This window comes from Berghia stephanieae, chromosome 6 (assembly GCF_034508935.2).
Source record: "Berghia stephanieae isolate SIO BIC M18660-M18661 chromosome 6, UCSD_Bste_1.3, whole genome shotgun sequence".
Classification (NCBI taxonomy): domain Eukaryota; kingdom Metazoa; phylum Mollusca; class Gastropoda; order Nudibranchia; family Aeolidiidae; genus Berghia; species Berghia stephanieae.
Genome location: NC_088365.1, coordinates 49,005,822 through 49,024,831, shown reverse-complemented (window position 1 = coordinate 49,024,831; position 19,010 = coordinate 49,005,822). Strand labels below are relative to the sequence as shown.

The 19,010-nt window shown below is 32.9% G+C and overlaps 1 protein-coding gene across 12 annotated transcripts in view; it reads left to right on the top strand.

Moving 5' to 3' along the window:
• LOC144975180 (calcium-dependent secretion activator 1-like) overlaps positions 1-19,010 on the top strand; it is a 107,953-nt gene that overhangs the window by 53,040 nt on the left and 35,903 nt on the right. For all 12 annotated transcript variants that reach the window (XM_078918988.1, XM_078918985.1, XM_078918982.1 and 9 more), the window contains 6 exons: positions 2,826-2,962; positions 4,298-4,485; positions 6,453-6,554; positions 7,051-7,114; positions 8,157-8,280; positions 18,266-18,372. In XM_078918988.1, the coding sequence (XP_078775114.1) occupies positions 2,826-2,962; positions 4,298-4,485; positions 6,453-6,554; positions 7,051-7,114; positions 8,157-8,280; positions 18,266-18,372 (722 nt within the window). The remainder of the gene's footprint in view (positions 1-2,825; positions 2,963-4,297; positions 4,486-6,452; positions 6,555-7,050; positions 7,115-8,156; positions 8,281-18,265; positions 18,373-19,010) is intronic.

Below are 19,010 nucleotides of genomic sequence, written 5' to 3'. Positions count from 1 at the left end.
TTGAAATATTATAGATATTTTACTGAATGATTCCAGTTTTTTGCATGGCATGACGAATAGCTGTGTTAACGGAAAATAGAAACCAATGCGTTAAATGGGTTTTGGTTGTGTCAGGCTTTGTAAGGGCCTAAGCTAGCTTTTTTTTTTTTTTTTTAGTGTGTGAGGAATTTTACCAACACTATATAAGCTTTATGCAATTCATGTAAAGTGCTTTGAAGTCTTGGCATAAAGCGCTATAGAAATGTTCTTATTCATGAATGAATGCCCCCAATAACCATTAGATAAATGGAAAACTAGGTCATTGAAAACTGTTCTTTGTGAGAGAATTTTTTAATTCTTTTATGAGAGGATAATTCAAAACCATGAAGTGTAATTTTCTCCCTTTAGTATCAATACACTGGTCACCTTCTATTAACCTAACCCTTGAGTGTAACATTACTCGGTTTATTAGCTGTGTGAATTATGAGATGAAGCATTGCAGTAGGGAGTGGGGAAAGGCTACCAAAGGAATTGGATTCCACGAGCTGTGCTGTGTGACCTTCCTTGTGCAAGTTGCATCACCCTTTCTCTCTTTGCAGCAGCGCTACATGGCAACTGATGCTTGGGTTATCCGAGTCTTCTCTTGGAATTGACAACGAGGAAAAATTTATTTCTCCTTGGGGATGAATAAGTTGTCCTTCAGAGCATTAGGCTCATGGAGCTGGAGTTTTATCTTTGTTTCTATTGCATGAAACGGACAATAGCAATTTCTTGCTACCCTTTGGATGGAATGCAAGTCTTTTGCAAGGTAATTTCCACCAAATCGAACACATCAAGCTACCCAATCACTGCTGGGTGGACAGTGGGGAAGAGTTCAGAGAGGAAAAATGAAATCTTTTTCAACCAGGATTAAAAGAAAAATCTGTTGAATTATTCAAAGGTCATAGCTTTGTTTTAGATATTAAGGGTGCCCAAATATTCTATATTTTCATTTACAAAATAATTTTAAAAAAATCACAATTCGACTTTGGACCATTTGAAAGAATATAAAATGTCTCGTCTTTTCAACTTTTATATTTAGTGTTTTATTATATTAGCTTGTTGAAAGGCTATTTATTATGAGTGAATCCTTTAAACTGATTTGATTGTAGTAAATGTTAAGAACGATTGAAACTAAAGTCAATCAGTATTAACATTACATCTTAATCTTTTGGTCAATAAAAATTTTAAACAGTCTAGAGAAAAGGGATTTTCATTGTTTTGTTTCAAACCTAACGATAGTCTAGCCCAAGTGTTTCTCTAATATCGTATCTGGTTTACAAATATTAAAACTTATCCTATCTTGTCTTGTTAATGTCATGGGAGAAGTGAAAATATTTTTAATACATACATCATTGAGGCTTTGTGCAAATTCTTTTTGGTTTGTGTTATGTCACAGTAACAGTTAATAATAATACTTAATACTTAATACTTTCTGAGAGTCTCTTCCTTTAATTGTGGCTGTTTGATCTTGTGGTATGACACTTGCTTTCTGATCGGAAAGTCCTGGATTTGAGCCTAGTTCGGCGCATAGTTGAGTCCTTGGAAAAGGCTCTTTACTCACATTCTCTCACCGTACTCAGGTATAAAATGAGTACCTGGTTGTTAACAGCATTGTCTCTGTCTGAAAACAAAAAAAAGTTACAGGTGTCATGTCTCGTTCTACATGTTAAATGTTGTTGTTGGACCTTTGTAGAGTGCTTTGAGCACGTTTAGTGGATATTGCGCTATATAAAAGCTCAAGTAATTTGCTGAAAAAGTCATTTCATTTTAGATAAAGAGTTTGGTCAGCCACCTTTGGACTTTTTCACCATTTATTAGAATTGCCCTTTACATAGTGGGCTCCTGATTGGATTCTCATATGTGACCCACTGGGTCAATCTGGTATTATACCGGAAGGAACCATATGAAGAAAAAAAAACCTAATATATAAAGTTAAAATGGTCAGAATTTGGAATTTAATTGTTTTGAAGTAAATTTAAAAAACAAAATTCCCTTTTTTTATTATTAAGACACATTAATTTTAACTCAAATTTTAAATGCTAAGTTTTAAGATTAAATTTTAAGCACCAGTTTCATCCCGAGGTAATGGCGTTTTGAGACAGTAATATATTTGAAAAAGATTTATTCTTCAAGAGCAGCACAATTTCTGTAAACTATTCCCATCATCCTATAAGGGTTGAAAAACCATTAGTATTAATGTAAACTATTCCCATCATCCTATAAGGGTTGAAAAACCATTAGTATTAATGTGAAAATTCCAATTTTGATAAAAAAATGTAACAAAATGATCTTTTTCAAAATTCCGTTGAAGGATTTGTGTCATAATTATTACCTTTATGTAAAACCTTCTTTTTGATGCTTTAACACCACAGTTTGCTTAAGTGATTTTTGTTGTTTTAAGATTAAAAACTGCAGATTTTGAAATTGTGCTTTATTTATGTCACCCCCTTCTCTCTCTCTCTCTCTCTCTCTCTCTCTCTCTCTCTCTCTCTCTCTCTCTCTCTCTCCTCTCTCTCCTCTCTCTCTCTCTCTCTCTCTCTCTCTCTCTCTCTCTCTCTCTCTCTCTCTCTCAATCCCTTCACACTGTTATGATTTAAAACATTAAAAATATATTCTTGTGATGAAAACTTGATTATTTTATTATTACACAATAGTTGCCTGTGAAAAATTAAGTTTTTGGTGTTTTCCAACATGTTTATTGCTCTGATTAGAAATGAGAAATTCAGATTCCATAATATTTGCAGCGCGTGTATTCACAATGTCATTCACATTTGCAATTTTTCCATTCCTCATTATCCAACCAGATGCTGACAGAGCACGCAAACATGGTCTGGATGAGTTTGTCACAGCGAACCCATGCAATTTTGAACATCATGAACTGTTTAGTCTTCTACAAACCCTTACCTTGGACTACAGACTCAACGATGCCTACACTTGTCTGGTAATTCAGAGCCTTATTTATTTATTTAGTACAGAGACAACACTATTAATGGCCAGGTACTCATTTTACACTCGAGTACGGTGAAGGAATGTGAGTGAAGAGACTTTTTTAAGGACTCAAATATGCGTCACTCAGAGCGGGACTCAAAACCAGGACCTTCCGTTCTGAAGGCGAGTGTTATACCAGACCACAAAGCCACATACTCTTAAAGTTGGTTTTAGCTTTCAGGCCAAGAAGCTGGAGTTAATTTTAAATTTGTAACATGAATTGGGTTGTAACATTTTTTTGCTGCACTAATCTATGGTATGCTTATCTGTTAACACCTAGAATTACGATAAGGCATTTGCAAATGATAATATAAAATAAAATTCCTTTAGATCAGGAAATAAGAAATGCTAAAAAGCTTTGAGATGTCATTTAGGTGTGATGATTAATGTTGACTAAATGTCTATCAATGCTATTAACGTTTTGCAGTTATTCATTAAAGAAAAACAACCTTCCCGATGATAATATACATGAATTAGATAGGCTGACCTCAACTTATTGTGTGTTGTTGGGGTGTAGCTGTGTAAGAACTAACAACATGGGAAACTCATTTTACACACCATTACCACTATTCCCCAAATGTAATTGGATGGTTGGGTCAATTTGATCTGATGGAAGGTGCTTTGCAATATACAAGCATCCTCACTAAAAGCAATTGGTTCTGAAAGTTTAATTCTTAACTCTCTGGAGTTCATATGCATGGAAAATCTAACACATTTGTTTGATTTTTCATGAGGGTGAACTCGAGAGAGTAAAGACACGGGGCTATGTGGTCTTGTGCTATGACACTCACCTTCTTCGAATTGGAAGGCCCTAGGTTCAACCTGCTCTGAGAGGCGTATAGTTGAGTCCATGTTTGAGACCATGGAAAAGGCTCTTTACTGACATTCTCTCACCGTATTCAGGTGTAAAATGAGTTCCTGGCCGTTAAACAGCTTTGTCTATGTTGGAAAAAAAAATTGTAATATCGCCTCACAGGTGTAATGTCTCATACTACATGTTACATGTTGCTGTTAGCCAGGGACCCTTTGTAAAGTGCTTTGAGCATGTTAAGTGAATATTGCCCAATATGAAGATTTTTTGTTGTTTTTGTTTTTTTAAACTCTGGATCCATGGATGGCTTTTGACATTGGTCTTTGTTATAAAATCTGAAAATGTTGTTAAAGTTTGATTCTTTCATAATTACAATGGGATGATTTATTATTACAGCCTTTACAATCCACTACTGTCTTATTACAATGGGATGATGTATTATTACAGCCTTTAAAAAAATAAATGAATGTATTTCAGGGTTGGTTCAGTCCTGGCCAAGTGTTTGTTCTCGATGAGTACTGTGCTCGTTACGGAGTGAGGGGATGCCATCGACACCTGTGTTACATCAGTGATCTTCTGGAGAGGGCAGAGAAAGGGACCTTGATTGATCCTACCCTCATTCACTTTAGCCTGGCCTTCTGTGCCTCTCATCTACATGGAAATAGGTGGGTTTTGGAGCTTACAGCTGCTCATATTAGGGGGACTAATGGACACCATTTACATGGTTTCTCTTATGTTTCTTTCTAACTAGAACGATGATGTGCAAGTTTATTAATGACATGAGTTTTTTTTTTAACATAAAAAGAGAGCAGGAATTAAAATTTATCCTGAGAGATTCTGTCATAATTTCTCAAAAGGTTTGCTTCCGTCCGTCCCATTTTATTACTATCGATCTATAGATAATTTTTGAAATTCAGTCAAGACGGGTAATTGGAATGCCACTTCTTAATCAGAACAACCGCATAATTGGAATCATCTGTCCATGAGAATTTTTTTCTATATATTTTCTTTAGGTTATCATATTAAGAAATTAAGGAGCGCGGGGCGGGTGGTTGGATGGGAGCATCACCCTTGAATCATATACCTATGATGTTCGCATGGGTGTACGATCCGATAGTGATGTCGTTTCTTCTTCTCTTTACTAGCCTATCCTGCTTCTTTGGTTTGTGATTGTATTTTTGACAGGGGATATTTTTTTTCTGTAAATCTTCTGTCTGTTTGTTCTTGGTTATTTATAATTTAGCTTATGATATCTTTAGGTTATGATTTTGATTTACATTTGTACTATTTTTGTTAGATTGCTTGTTTTTTTGTTTCAGCGGTCTCTCATATAACCTCAATTGTGTTGGAAGAGACCTAAAGCAACAAACAAACAAACAAACAAATAAGGAGCGCGGGTGGTTGGATGGGAGCATCACCCTTGAATCATATACCTATGATGTTCGCATGGGTGTACGATCCGATAGTGATGTCGTTTCTTCTTCTCTTTACTAGCCTATCCTGCTTCTTTGGTTTGTGATTGTATTTTTGACAGGGGATATTTTTTTTTCTGTAAATCTTCTGCCTGTTTGTTCTTGGTTATTTATAATTTAGCTTATATCTTTAGGTTATGATTTTGATTTACATTTGTACTATTTTTGTTAGATTGCTTGTTTTTTTGTTTCAGCGGTCTCTCATATAACCTCATTTGTGTTGGAAGAGACCTAAAGCAATAAACAAACAAAAATTAAGGAGCAGGCACCGGTGCAAGATAAAGATTTGAACAAGTGTGTATAAAAGGTGCCAGACAAAGCAAGAAAGAAAAACACAAGAAAAAAACCATTGTCTGATTTCTTGGGATGTTTTTTTTCTTGTATTTTTCTTTCTTTCATACACACTTGTTCAGATCTTTTTCTCTAGGTTATTCGGAACACATGTTGCTTAATTGGAATGATTTTACAGCTTCATCACACTTTTCAAAAATAAATGGGTGATTTTTGGTGATAAGTTAGATGTATGGTCCTGTTTTATTCAGGGATGTCCCCCCCCCCCCTCCTCTGTGGAAAACTGGCCTTTTGTAATTTTTCGACTGACCTTGTAAAAAAAGACAAATGAAAACATTGGTTGTTTAAAGGCATCAGTAATGTGGAAATTAGATATGTATCCTTCTCTATGATTTAAGGGAGATATAGCACTTGCTTCACACGCAAAGGGACTGAGATCTATCCCGGGTGCAGTGGAGATTTTTTGTTCTGACCTCCCTGTTAACCCAGCAGTGAATGGGTAGCTGAGTCTTGTTTGATTTGGCGGAAAGTACTTTGCGATAGACTAGCGTCCTATCCAAAGGATAGCAAGCAATTGCTATTTTCCGTTTCACGCTATAGAAACCGGGATAAACTCCGGCTCCATGAGCTGAATGGCTCATAAGGACTACTATGATTTAAGGGTGATGCCATTTGATAAAGAGAAGATTTGCATGAAATATTTTTTACAATTTGCTATTTATGAGAAGATTTTCAGACTTTTTCTATTTTAGCAAAGGGCATCCATGTTTATTAAGTATGTTTTTTAGCAAAGGGCATCCATGTTTATTAAGTATGTTTTTTAGCAAAGGGCATCCATGTTTATTAAGTATGTTTTTTTCCTCATACAGACCCGATGGCCTTGGTACTGTCCTGCAGTCGGAGAAGAATGCCTTTGATGACATCAAGGAGAGACTGAGGATTCTATTAGAAAACCAGATAACTCATTTTAGGTTGGTTCACTATTGCAGGATCTTAAGTAAAATAGTCCTTAGGCTTAGGCCTCTCTCCATTTAAATTGTAAAATGACATTGTTAAATATATCACCTATTTTTGATATGCAGCCTAAATATTTTAGTCATAATTTCACATCTGTATATCATTGATGTTCAGTAATGTTTTTAAAAAATAATTTTTGACGTTATTATTTTTCAAAAAAGTATTTTGCTTGTTGACATATACATTCCCTCTTAAAATATAAGTAATTTTTTTTTTCATTATCACACTGAATTGAAATAACAACCGTGATGTTTGTGAAGGGAAAAAAAAACTATTTATGATTGCTGTGAATGATACACGTATAAAAGAATTAAAAGTAAATAAGAATAAAATGTCAGCTAGAAAAGACTGTCTGGTATTTAAAATCTAGATTAAAAGCTGATTTGATTTTTTCTTGTTGAAATATTGAAATAATTTTTAAAATTTTGTCTCTCTTACATCACAACGCAGGTATTGTTTTCCATTTGGTCGGCCTGAAGGAGCTTTGAAGGCGACTTTATCATTACTTGAAAGAGTAAGCCTGAATTTTTCTTGTTGAGCTCAACCACCTATGCTTTATTTAAAATTCAATGAAGCTTTTGTGCGTTGTTGGGAAATATTAAACGAGTTGAGGTGTGAATATATGAAGTGGCCCTTCACAGCTGTAAAGCTCATAGAATTGTAGTTAATCCATTTTTCTGTAGCGTTAAATGGACATTAACAATTGCTTGCCATCCTTTGGATAGGTTATTATTTCATCTCAAAGTACTTATCACCAGATCTAATAGATTTTGCTTATCAGTCATTTGCTCTACAAACTGAGCTATAAGGACACCTGTGAATATATGTGTAATCATCCTTTAGAGATTAGTTTCTGTAGTGCTATAAGGAGAGAAACACTTGCTTGTTACTCTTTGGATGGGATGATGCTAGTCTTTTGCTTTTTTCTGCTAGTTCTAAAAGACTTTTTAACTCTCAGGTGGTCAGAGGGGTAACAAAAAAAAAAACCCAAACAAACGACTGAACTGGACATATGATATAACCTTTGTTTTCGAGTCCAGTGACCTGCCAACTGAGCTATGTGGATTCCCTGATTGATGGACTCTGGTGTGAATGAGTAGGTACCTGTCTATAGGCAGTGATGGATACTGTAAGAGCTAACTTAACAGCTAACTTGTAATGCATGTAATGGAAATATGGTATCACATTGCATGCTGGGGAAGGAAGTGAAACATTGTAAATTTTGCTCTCCCAACTCAGCTATCGGAAGTCCCATCCTTCCTCCAAGCGGCCTTTTATACTTTTCCTGGAATGAGACTTCTTGATCTTTCCTTAATCCTGGCAAGGATCTTGTCTAGAGGGAGAGAGTCAAATGTATGGTTCTTATTACATTGTTTTCAATGCAGGAAAATAGAGGAGAAAAGCTTCCCTATAATCTTTTTCATTTGATCAAGAAAGGAAAGAAATATAACCTAAGCTATCTCTGTCAAAGAGGACAATTGTATAATTTAGATTCATCCATCCCTTATTGGACGCAAAGATGCATTTTTATTCTCCTCCTCAAAAATCTTCTCCAGATCCTTATGAAAGATATTGTCACCCCAGCCCCTCCAGAAGAAGTGAGGCAGGTCATCAAGAAATGCCTGGAGAATGCGGCCCTGGTCAACTACACACGCATTTCAGAATATGCAAAAATTGAAGGTAGGTACTCCTTTTTTTTGCAGTTAATTTTTTTTATTATTTATCGACTTGGATTTTCTTTTTAAACAGATTGATGTCTGCGTTATACCATGGGTCTTTGTAATGGAGGGGTTAAGATACGAGATTTGTGTTTTCTTTTCAACAAATGGAAACCAACAAAACAATGTTATATAATTATACGAAGGCTATCAAGTTCATTATTTTGAACTCATTATAATATCACAATTTTTCTTTGAAAATACAGTTTAGATGAATGATAATATGATTGTGCACATTTACCTGTACTGCCTTTTAATTTATATGAATGAAAGGCATACGTTGTTTGTTTTTTTTGGTTTGTTTTCTTCTAATCTACTGAGCATCTACTAAGCATCATACTAACACAAAACAAAGAACTGTGAAAATGCTGATTATTTTACGATAGAAGAATAACACCATTATCCATTTCTCTCTATGATAACACCCTCATAACAGGCAGAAAAAAAGGTGACTTCCTTCCTTTGTCTGTGTTCTAGCCATCTGTGTTCACTAGTCTTACTCACTTTATGAATGTCTAGTTGACCTGTTTTTTTTTTTACATTATAATACTACTTATCTGTATAGTTCTCTCTGTGTTAGTATTTATTAGTCATTGTCCACCAATTTGTGTCTTCATTACTGGATAATTGTGTGTCTAGATAATCGTGTCAACATTATTTAAGCTTTGATTTCATGGGGTCAGGGGTCATCAGCAATGCAACTGAAATGCAGACAAAATCGGTTCCCTCTTATTTGTACTTCAAAAGTTTAAAAGATAGGCTACGAAGAGGTGACAATAAGAGAAACAGTTTAAAAGATAGGTTACGAAGAGGTGACAATAAGAGAAACAGTTTAAAAGATAGGTTACGAAGAGGTGACAGTAAGAGAAACATGAAGAATCTTGTATATAAGTTTTTGGATGAAAGAGAATAAAAAAGAAAGATAGAATATAGATTGCGGAATGAAAGATGATTTGCTTTGAACGGAGCTTGTTGACAGTGACATTTGATTAGATCATAACTTCATAGTTACAGACCTAAATCTCATCCAGTTTTCAATCAGTTATTTATTGTCGTGCGGCTATGTGGTTTGACACTCGCTTTCGGATCAGAAGGTCCTGGGTTCGAGCCTTGCTCAGCGCATAGTTGAGTCCTTGGAAAAGGCTCTTTACTCACATTCTCTCACCGTACTCAGGTGTAAATTGAGTACCTGGGGGTTAACAGCGTTATCCCTGTTGGAAAAATAAAATAATATTGCCTAATAGGCGTCGTGTCTCGTTCTACACGTTACGTGTTGCTGTTGATCAGGTATCCCTTGTAAAGTGCTTTGAGCGCGTTTAGTGGATATTGCAATATATATAAAGCTCAATTTTTAAAAAAGCTCAATCTATTGGGAATCTGGAATTACGATTCCTTTAGACAAATTGAAGTCTGCTTTCCTCATCTTCCACAAATCCCATGACGAGTTCAATGCTCCTGATATTTTTTTCTTTTATTTTCTTATCATTTTAAATAGTTTTTGTTCGTTTGTTTTGTTTTTTGTTTGTTTTCATCTAGTAGTACGCATGTTTTTAGATGCATCATTAACTAAATATGGATAAAATCAACAAGAAACAAAGATATAAATTGAAAAAAACAGAAAGTTATATTGTTTTTCTTGTCGTTAATTTTGTTGTTGTTTGAAAGAAGTCTTCTGTTTCACTTAAATCTTTTCATGCAAGAAACCATTTTTTCACCATCTGTAACCAAAAAGTGCTTCATCTCCCTCGATTTCTTTCATTCTTTTTTTTTTGCCCCACGAGTAAAGTCACAACTGAGAAGAGGAAATAGTTCATGGCTTTAAAAAATAATGGCAAAATATTTTTTTAAACAGATTTTCTGTGATTCTAGCGCCTTAGTCAATTCTTGTTAGTCATATCTCTAGAACATGTACAGTGCCTGCTCCAATTTTTGTTTACCTTGATTGCTGCATTCTATTCTGAGTGAATCTATTCAATTTTCACCGTCATATTTAGTTCAGTGATTTTTTTTTCCTCTCATCATGATTGTTCATGTAGAATTGTTAAGCACAAAAAAAAGAAAGAAAAAAAGTAAGAAAAGTAATGCTACCAAAGAAATATACTTTATTATTATTATTATTATTATTATTATTATTATATTATTATTATTATTATTATTATATTATTATTATTATTATTATTATTATTATTATTATTATTATTATTATTATTATTATTATTATTATTATTATTATTATTATATTATTATTAATATTGTTATTATCATTATTATTATTATTATTATTATATTATTATTATTATTATTATTATTATTATTATTATTATTATTATTATTATTATTATTATTATTATTATTATTATTATTATTATTATTATTATTATTACTATTATTATTATTATTATTATTATTATTATTATTATTATTGTTATTATTTGTGATACTAATGATATTGTTGTAATTTGATTAATATTGAAGATAACCCTTAAATTCTTTACATTTGTTGCACTGATAGGACACTGAAAGGTTCATGTTTACGTCAAAGATGTATTCCCACTGACTGTTTAATGCCTCGTTAAAATCAGACGCGAATCGAGATTAGTTATGTTACCTTCACCACCCCTACTGCCATTTCTAATACCCGCACATTTACCTTCACATAAATATTTTGTAAAATTCCACCGATTATTCAGACTTTAACTGAAGTCCACGATAATTATGGTACAGTTTTATTTCTTTTTCACAGTCGGGGCAAGTAAAAGGCCATAAAAGCTACAATCAATGGGGAGCAGGGGAAGATAGGTGATCACTTCAAGAAACAGGGCAAATCAGCTCTACACTAAATAATAATTAATTTTAAAGATTTGCATCAATTTTGGAAAAAGATAGAAACAACCCAATTTCTGGATTGTATCAGTTATTCAAGGCAATGTCAGAAAGGAAGAAGAATATTGATATAAATTGAAACTGCAATGATTTAAACCTGCGTCGTATGGAATGTCACCTTTCACATCGTTAAGATATAAGAGCATATTACATATATCTAGTCGAAAGCACCTCCTTTGCACAGCACATTGGCATTTTGAATTTGTTGGTTTCTTCTCTTGGTCATATAACAGGCACTAATCTATCTGACACAGGTCAAAAAATCTGACAGCCATCTTTATTTTGTCTCTCTTTATTATTTTTTTTCTTTGGCATTTTCTCCTAAAACTTCTAATTCCATTGCAGTTAAAAAGTTTTTATCACACAAAAAGACTTGCTGCAGTATAAAACTATTTTGTGAGAGACATTTCGTTAATTTCTTTTATTTCAGAAATTGATTTTCAGGCCTGCATCTCTTTGTACCACTTGTGTTACTTCAAAATTCTTAAAATTTAGTTTTGAATTATTATTAGGTGTTACTTTTCACAGGTTTCCTTTTTTACATGTAACATTTTACCACCACTTTTTGTCATTTCTTTCTTTTCTTTCTTCTCTCTTTCTGATGCACAGTTAAATTTATTTCCAAAGAACCCCCCCCCCCCCCAAAAAAAACCCCCCCAAAAAACGAAAAAAACCAAAACAAAACAAAACAAAGCAAACAATACAAACCCCCAATCATTCGTTTACATCTTCTCTTATTCTTTTTGCAAATCTTATTTGAAAAGTTAGAAAGTAATTAAGTTGTTTGCACGTTGTGTTGTTTTTAATAACCAAATTGTTTTGTTTGTCTTTCTTTTTTTCTTTTTTCTTTCTTTCTTTTGTATTTTCTTTTTTTTTCTTTCTCTCTAGAAAGACTTTCTCCAAACGAAAAATAATGAATATTTTGCACCATGCATAAGGCCACCCAAAACTTTATATTGTAGTTACATATTTTCATTTTTTCATTCTTCCCCTGAATTATCTGTTCTCAAAGCCTTAAATTGATCAAACCACCAGAAAGGAGTCAAATTAAAATTCCTTAAAATGAAATTAAAGTGCAAAATGATACTTTGGGTACAAACTTTTATGTTTCCAATCCTATTAACCGTCTGATAATTTGAATAGTTATGTGTTGACTGTATGGGAACACTTTTATCTTAAAGCTGACCTTGTTTTAGTTCTTAGGCCAGTCATTTGTAAAATTTTGGGATTATTTGAATCAACAATGCGATTGTTCGTGAAAAAATAAATTTGTTATAGTTAAATGTTTCATCCTTTTTTTCTTCATTAATTAAAAAAAATCCCTTCACCCATTTGCTGAAATTTTTTGATAGTGGAGATATTGCATTTTCAGGAATAGAATTATTCATACAACGTTTTGTTCACAAAAGTTATATTCATTTTCTGTTTGATACGTTGGACATCACAAGATTTTTTTCCAAATGACTTTAAGAAATCATAAGTTTGTTAAGACTTTGTACTTGTCTTGTCTTCTGTCATACATGTTACACAAAGATAAATTCATTACCACTGTTTTAAAATTTTTCTTGTACAAAATGTTTGACAACTTTTTCTCTCGTTGAATCCTGTTTGTACTAATTTCATTTGATTATTTTTTTATTACTTTTGACTACTCAGGAGCTGGTGGTAGGTACCCTTTGAAATAATATGTCAATGGTGTGGTGTTAAGTGTAGTGTGTAGAGTTAAAACACGATTTGTTTATTTGTTCTTCAACACAGTAAGCAAAAACAAAAGCAAAAATTACAAAAACAATTAAAAAACAAAACAACCCCCCCCCCCCCACAGAAAACAACACCCTGAAAAATCCAGCTTATGTTGCATGCCTTGTATAAATAATTCTGGAGCCCATTGAAATATATCAGAAAGCAGCAGCTGTGCAAAGCAGAATTTTGGAAAATGTCCTTGTAAATTTTTTTCAACTTATTTGTTTTATGTCGATTCATTGCTTTTCTTTCAGATGTCATATTTTGATGTCTTTAAAAAAACATATTATTTTGCGATAGGAAAAATTCTTTATTGTTTCCTTCTCTTGAAATGGGACTTTGATGTTCTTGAATTTTGCTCAAAGTCTTTTGAACGCTTTATAGATGTCTATCATTTTCTTCATCTTACTTATTTTTAGCTTACATGATTAAAGATGGCAGATCCTTATGACAAACTAGAGAATCCAATCTTATCCAAAAATTAAGTCTCTTTTGCTGAAGAGTCATTCGTGGTGAAATAGTTTTTCAAATGAAGATAATGTAGTTTATAGCTGTTGTCCTCCATGTTTCCACCCTCCCATGAATGTGTTGGTGCTGGCTCTTCATTGATTTATGAGTTTTAGTGATCAGCTTGTCACATGACGCTTTGTGTGAATATTTGATGTCTAAAGGTGAATTTTAACTCACCCACCCTTATCTCGACCTTTTCAATAGGCACCAAACCCTCTACAGAAAATGAAGTGAGTAGAAAAGTGTCAGAAGACAATAGAGAATAACATCAGAGATAGATGGCGTCAACTGCATAGTGTCTCTCTCACAGCCAGGTGGAGTTGTCGTATCAGTAAGGTCGTGGGTTCGAACCCCCATCGCCGCTAAAATTTAAAAATTCTCTATTGTCTTCTGGCACTTTTCTACTCACTTCATTTTCTATTATTATCAACATAAGTGCCAGCTCCACTCTTTTTTCTGATAATATTCAAACCCTCTACACAATTTATACTGCTTTCGTTTGTGTTGAATTTATATTCAAATGCAACTCATTGAATAGAATCATAGAAAAATTAAAAAAGAAGACCAAATATAAAAAGAAATAAAAAATAACATGATTTTTCTTCTTTTTTGATTTGATTTGAAAGTGTCTTGTTAAGAATTGCAATAAAAGAAGATGCTTAGATATTCACCTTTTCAGGACTGTTATTTTCCTTTTCTTACATGTGATAACCAGCTATACATAATTAAGTGTGCAATAAATTTTTTTTTTCAAATGGTAAGCTGGAATAATGAATATTTTATAAGATTTTTATTTTATAGTGTTAAAAAAAACTAATCCATGTAAAGCCAACAACAGCGAAGTAGGTAAATAGGGCTGGGTGAGTTAAAATGATGCTATTATCGTATGTCGTCTTTGGACAAACTGTCTGGCGGAGACGTACAGCGTTTTCCTTGAGATTTGAATTTGGATGTTTTGAAAAGACAGATCATTTGTATGAGATGTGCATCATATCTGTCAAAACTTACACAGCTGTAAAAGTGTTTTGAGTATGTTTAGTGGATAATGCGCTCTAAAGGTTAATTTTTTGGGGGTTAAAAAAATTAGAAAATAAAGAATTATTAACCAGACTTGTCTACTTTCATGGAAAATTGGTAGAACGAATTAACTAAATAAGCATTTTTAATTCACCAAAAATTTGTTGAAATGGAATGATTGGATCCAGAGTGCATATGTTAAGGCCTTTAAAACATGTTAAAATCATGTAGAGAGCAAATTTTTTTTATTTTTAAAGTTAATTGGATCACTATAAATCGATTTGCCAAAATTTGAAGCAGACAGGTCTTATCCATCTACTACCATTTGTTCATTCTTTTAGGTTCATTGGTTTTCTTTTATTCTTCATTAAAAAAAAAAAAAAAAATTAAAATGTGGCAATGAATGGGGGTACCTAATGTATGCTAATGAGAAAAAGTAGTAGTTTGAAGCTGAAAAGTCATGAAGAAATAAAATTGGCAAAACTTTGGAAAAATAAAACAATAAAACAAAACAAAAATAAGGAACAAAAATCAAAACAAATCAACAATCCTTTTTGACATTCATTAACAAAAATATAATTATAGAAACTAAGGCTGAATTAATTAGGTTTTAGAAGCTTAAGAGAATATGGCTGTTTTTTTTTCATTTGTTGACAAGAGTGCTTCTTATGGTGTTAGTGTTATCAATAATTTAGTGTCATTATTTTCTATTTATTGTCCCTGCCGTTTGCTATTGAAATAAATTGAGCCCACAGTTGTGTCAAGAAAAATTATTGAAATATTTTTATGTAGTGCAGAGGATTTAAAATTTAGATAAACAGTATTTTAGTCATTTTATGGTGATGGTAAAGGTATATTAGCTCAGTCTCGTGTGATCAGAGAGTAAACATTTTTTCTTATAACTGTGTATAGTAAAGTGCAACGACAATTTATCTTTTAATTATAATGTTAGATTAAAGAAAAAAGTTCTTCAATTTTTTAAAAAATATAGGTGTGCTTTTGATGTTGTCTTTAATGTATTTATGAATTTATATATATATATATATATATATATATATATATATATATATATATATATATATATATATATATATATATATATATATATATATATATATATATATATATATATATATATATATATATATCATGTCGCCAAAGTGCTCTTAGAGAAAAAAAAAATAAAAATGTGCCAGAAAAGAATACCATTTGTTGAAATATATGGAGGCTTGAATGAAGCCTTTCCTTTGTTTCTGTATTTTATTGTCCAACCAAAACGTCTCTAATTTGATAATTCTAGCAGAAATTATGAAGGGGATATAACTGTCTCCACTAGTCCTCTAATTTTTTTTTAGACATTTGTTAGTGTCCTTTCATACTTCAAATTTCCTTTCTCTTTAATGTTTTCATTTCATGTGTACTGTTTCATTTGTATAAAAAAATGCTGCTTATACATCCACACCACTCGCATTCAATAACGCAACATGTTTCGAGCAGTAACTTCTGAAGACCCCAAAAAATCCCCCCCCCCCCCTCTGAAATTGAGAAAGAAGCAAATTATATTACAACTATCTTCCCGAAGCGCCTAACCTTTTTTTGATATGACTGAGGGATAGTTATTGTCACTGTCAATATACTTATGAAAATGTTGCTGCTTGAAACTCGAAGGAATAAATAACAATAAGTAATGAAATGGAAGCTTCAATTTATTTAACAAAGGCAGCTAATGTGGACGTTTTGGATTCCCCCTTTGTCAACAAGACACGATGAACTTTGTTGTGTTGGTTAAAAGGAAACGCGAAGCGTCCACAGTATCTGTCTTCGTTTAATAAATTGAAGCTTACATTTCAATACTATTGTTATTTATTCAATACACTTATAAAATTATGAAAAGCCACATAGGCTCCATTAATACACGTTACTTATAAAATTATGAAAAGTCAATAGACTTTAAAAATTATGAAAAGCCATATAGGCTCCATTAATACATGTTACTTATAAAATTATGAAAAGTCACATGGGCTCTATCAATACACTTATAAAATTATGAAAAGCCACATAGGCTCCATCAATACACTTATAAAATTATGAAAAGCCACATAGGCTCCATCAATACACTTATAAAATTATGAAAAGCCACATAGGCTCCATCAATACACTTATAAAATTATGAAAAGCCACATAGGCTCCATCAATACTCTTATAAAATTATGAAAAGCCACATAGGCTCCATCAATACACTTATAAAATTATGAAAAGCCACATAGGCTCCATCAATACACTTATAAAATTATGAAAAGCCACATAGGCTCCATCAATACACTTATAAAATTATGAAAAGCCACATAGGCTCCATCAATACACTTATAAAATTATGAAAAGCCACATAGGCTCCATCAATACACTTATAAAATTATGAAAAGCCACATAGGCTGTGATGGTATTGTTGGACTGATACACTTTTGTACACACCAACCGGGTTAGATTCCGTAACATGTCAGAATTTTTTTTTAACCCCTTCCCTGTCCACACCCTTCCCGCAGTGACCCAATAGGTCTGGCGGAAAGTACTTTGCAATAGATCAGCATTTAATTCAAATGTTACCAAGCAATCTCCACTGTCTGTATCAAAGATAAACAACACTTCCTGTGGCCCTTAGACTCAATAGAGCTATATATTTTTTTTCCTGTTGTGTTTATACTGTTCTGTATGCTTACCCAATGTATAAATACAATTTCTCTATTTCGCTTTATTTGACAATCATACAGTTTGTACAATGACTTAAAACTGCTGAGACTTAAAAAAAAAAATATCATGCTTTTTTGTTGTAAGATAAACATTGGAAATGTGGTGTATGGTACAGTGTCAGGGAAAAGTAGAAGGCAAAATTAATTAAATCAGCCCTTTTCACTTGTGCTTTCAGTTTGCTTCTCAGGTGTGCACTGTGTCATTGATCCTCAATTTAGGAAGATTTTTTTTTTTAAACATTAAAAAGAAACAAAACGATCATTTGATTTACTCAGCATTATTTGGCACTCCTTATAAACCATTTTCAGATCTTTAACCCTTTCCTTACCACCTAGAGCAAAATCGTGACACTTGTTACGACACAATATACATTTGTTCTTATTCAGATTTATTTTGTACATCTTAAACTTTGAAGAATGATCTTTGTTTAATTAATAAGACCATAATGTTGTTTTGTAGAAAGATTTTTAAAATTTAAAGAATCAATTTTTCTGCTGGGTAAGCCTGCCATTTTTGAGAAAATACTGAAATGATCGGTAAGGAAAGAGTTAAAGCGCATTCCAGTGCCTTCTCCCAATTTTTCCATTTATTATTTGTTGTGCTGTTCCAAGTGGATTCTCAACTGCTCATCTCTTGTAAAGTAAATGTTGCAGCTCAAAGAAATAAATAACAATGTGAAATCGAATGTAAACTTCAATTTAATATACGAGAAACAGATGATATGGACGGTTCGAATAACCAGCTTTTGTTTATTCATCTTTTAACAACGCCACTACCACATTATCTCATTCGTGGGCTGGTCTTAATCACCCCATTGCATGGTAAAAAATAATCCTTTTCACTCAATTTTCCAAGCACACTGGATTTTTTATATGGATACGAATAATGTGGTAATTTGTTATCTTAATGCATCTTCGGACATCTCTTTTTTCCTTCCTTTTTTGATTTTTAAAAAAAGATAATTTTTTTCATTAAGTGAAATATGAAGTAAATGTTTTATTATCGGTTTTGTTAACATGCTTGCCTTCCCCCCTTTTTGTGTGTAGAAGTTCTAGGTGAAGGTGTTCCCCCCAAGAAGAAACTAGATGACATCATGCATCTTGCAGAGTTATGCATTGAGGTGTTGCAGCAAAATGAGGAACATCATGCAGAGGTGAGTTGTTGTTGGATGGGAGACGGGGGGTCATTTGGATTGAAATATGTGTTGTATGTGTCTGTGTGCGTGTGTGTTTGTGTTTTCGATAGTATGTAAGCGTGAGCGAGTGAGTGAGTGTTGGATGTCAGAATGATGGCTGTGTTTGTGGTTGCATTGTCCAATTACACAGTGGGCAGTTAAAAGAAAGAAAGAAAAAAATAGAGATTTCCCCCCTTTTTTCCTGGGAAAAGATTTGTATTTGAGGTTTTTGTTCCCTTACTCTCTTTTATTTTTATTTAAAAAAAAAAGATTTTTTAAAAGCACAAAAAGTTTTGAAGTTGGATGGTTGTTATAGACTAGTTATCTTCTGATGTCGATTTGCTTTGGTAATATCCACATGCTGAGGGCTGAGAGATAGGAGAGAAAGGCTTGAACATAGAACAAGGGTATGATGATGATATGTTTGAATCCATCGGGTGTGAAAGGGTTCGGTTGAGAAGGATATAAGATCTGCTCTGTGTTAATTGGTATTCATTAATTACAGAGTCTGCTACATCTAAAAACATGTTTTGATGTTGTGATTGGCTGTTAGATATATTATGGGAAAATAAATGACATTTCTATTAGAGTGGCAGCTTATGTGATCAGCAGAGTGG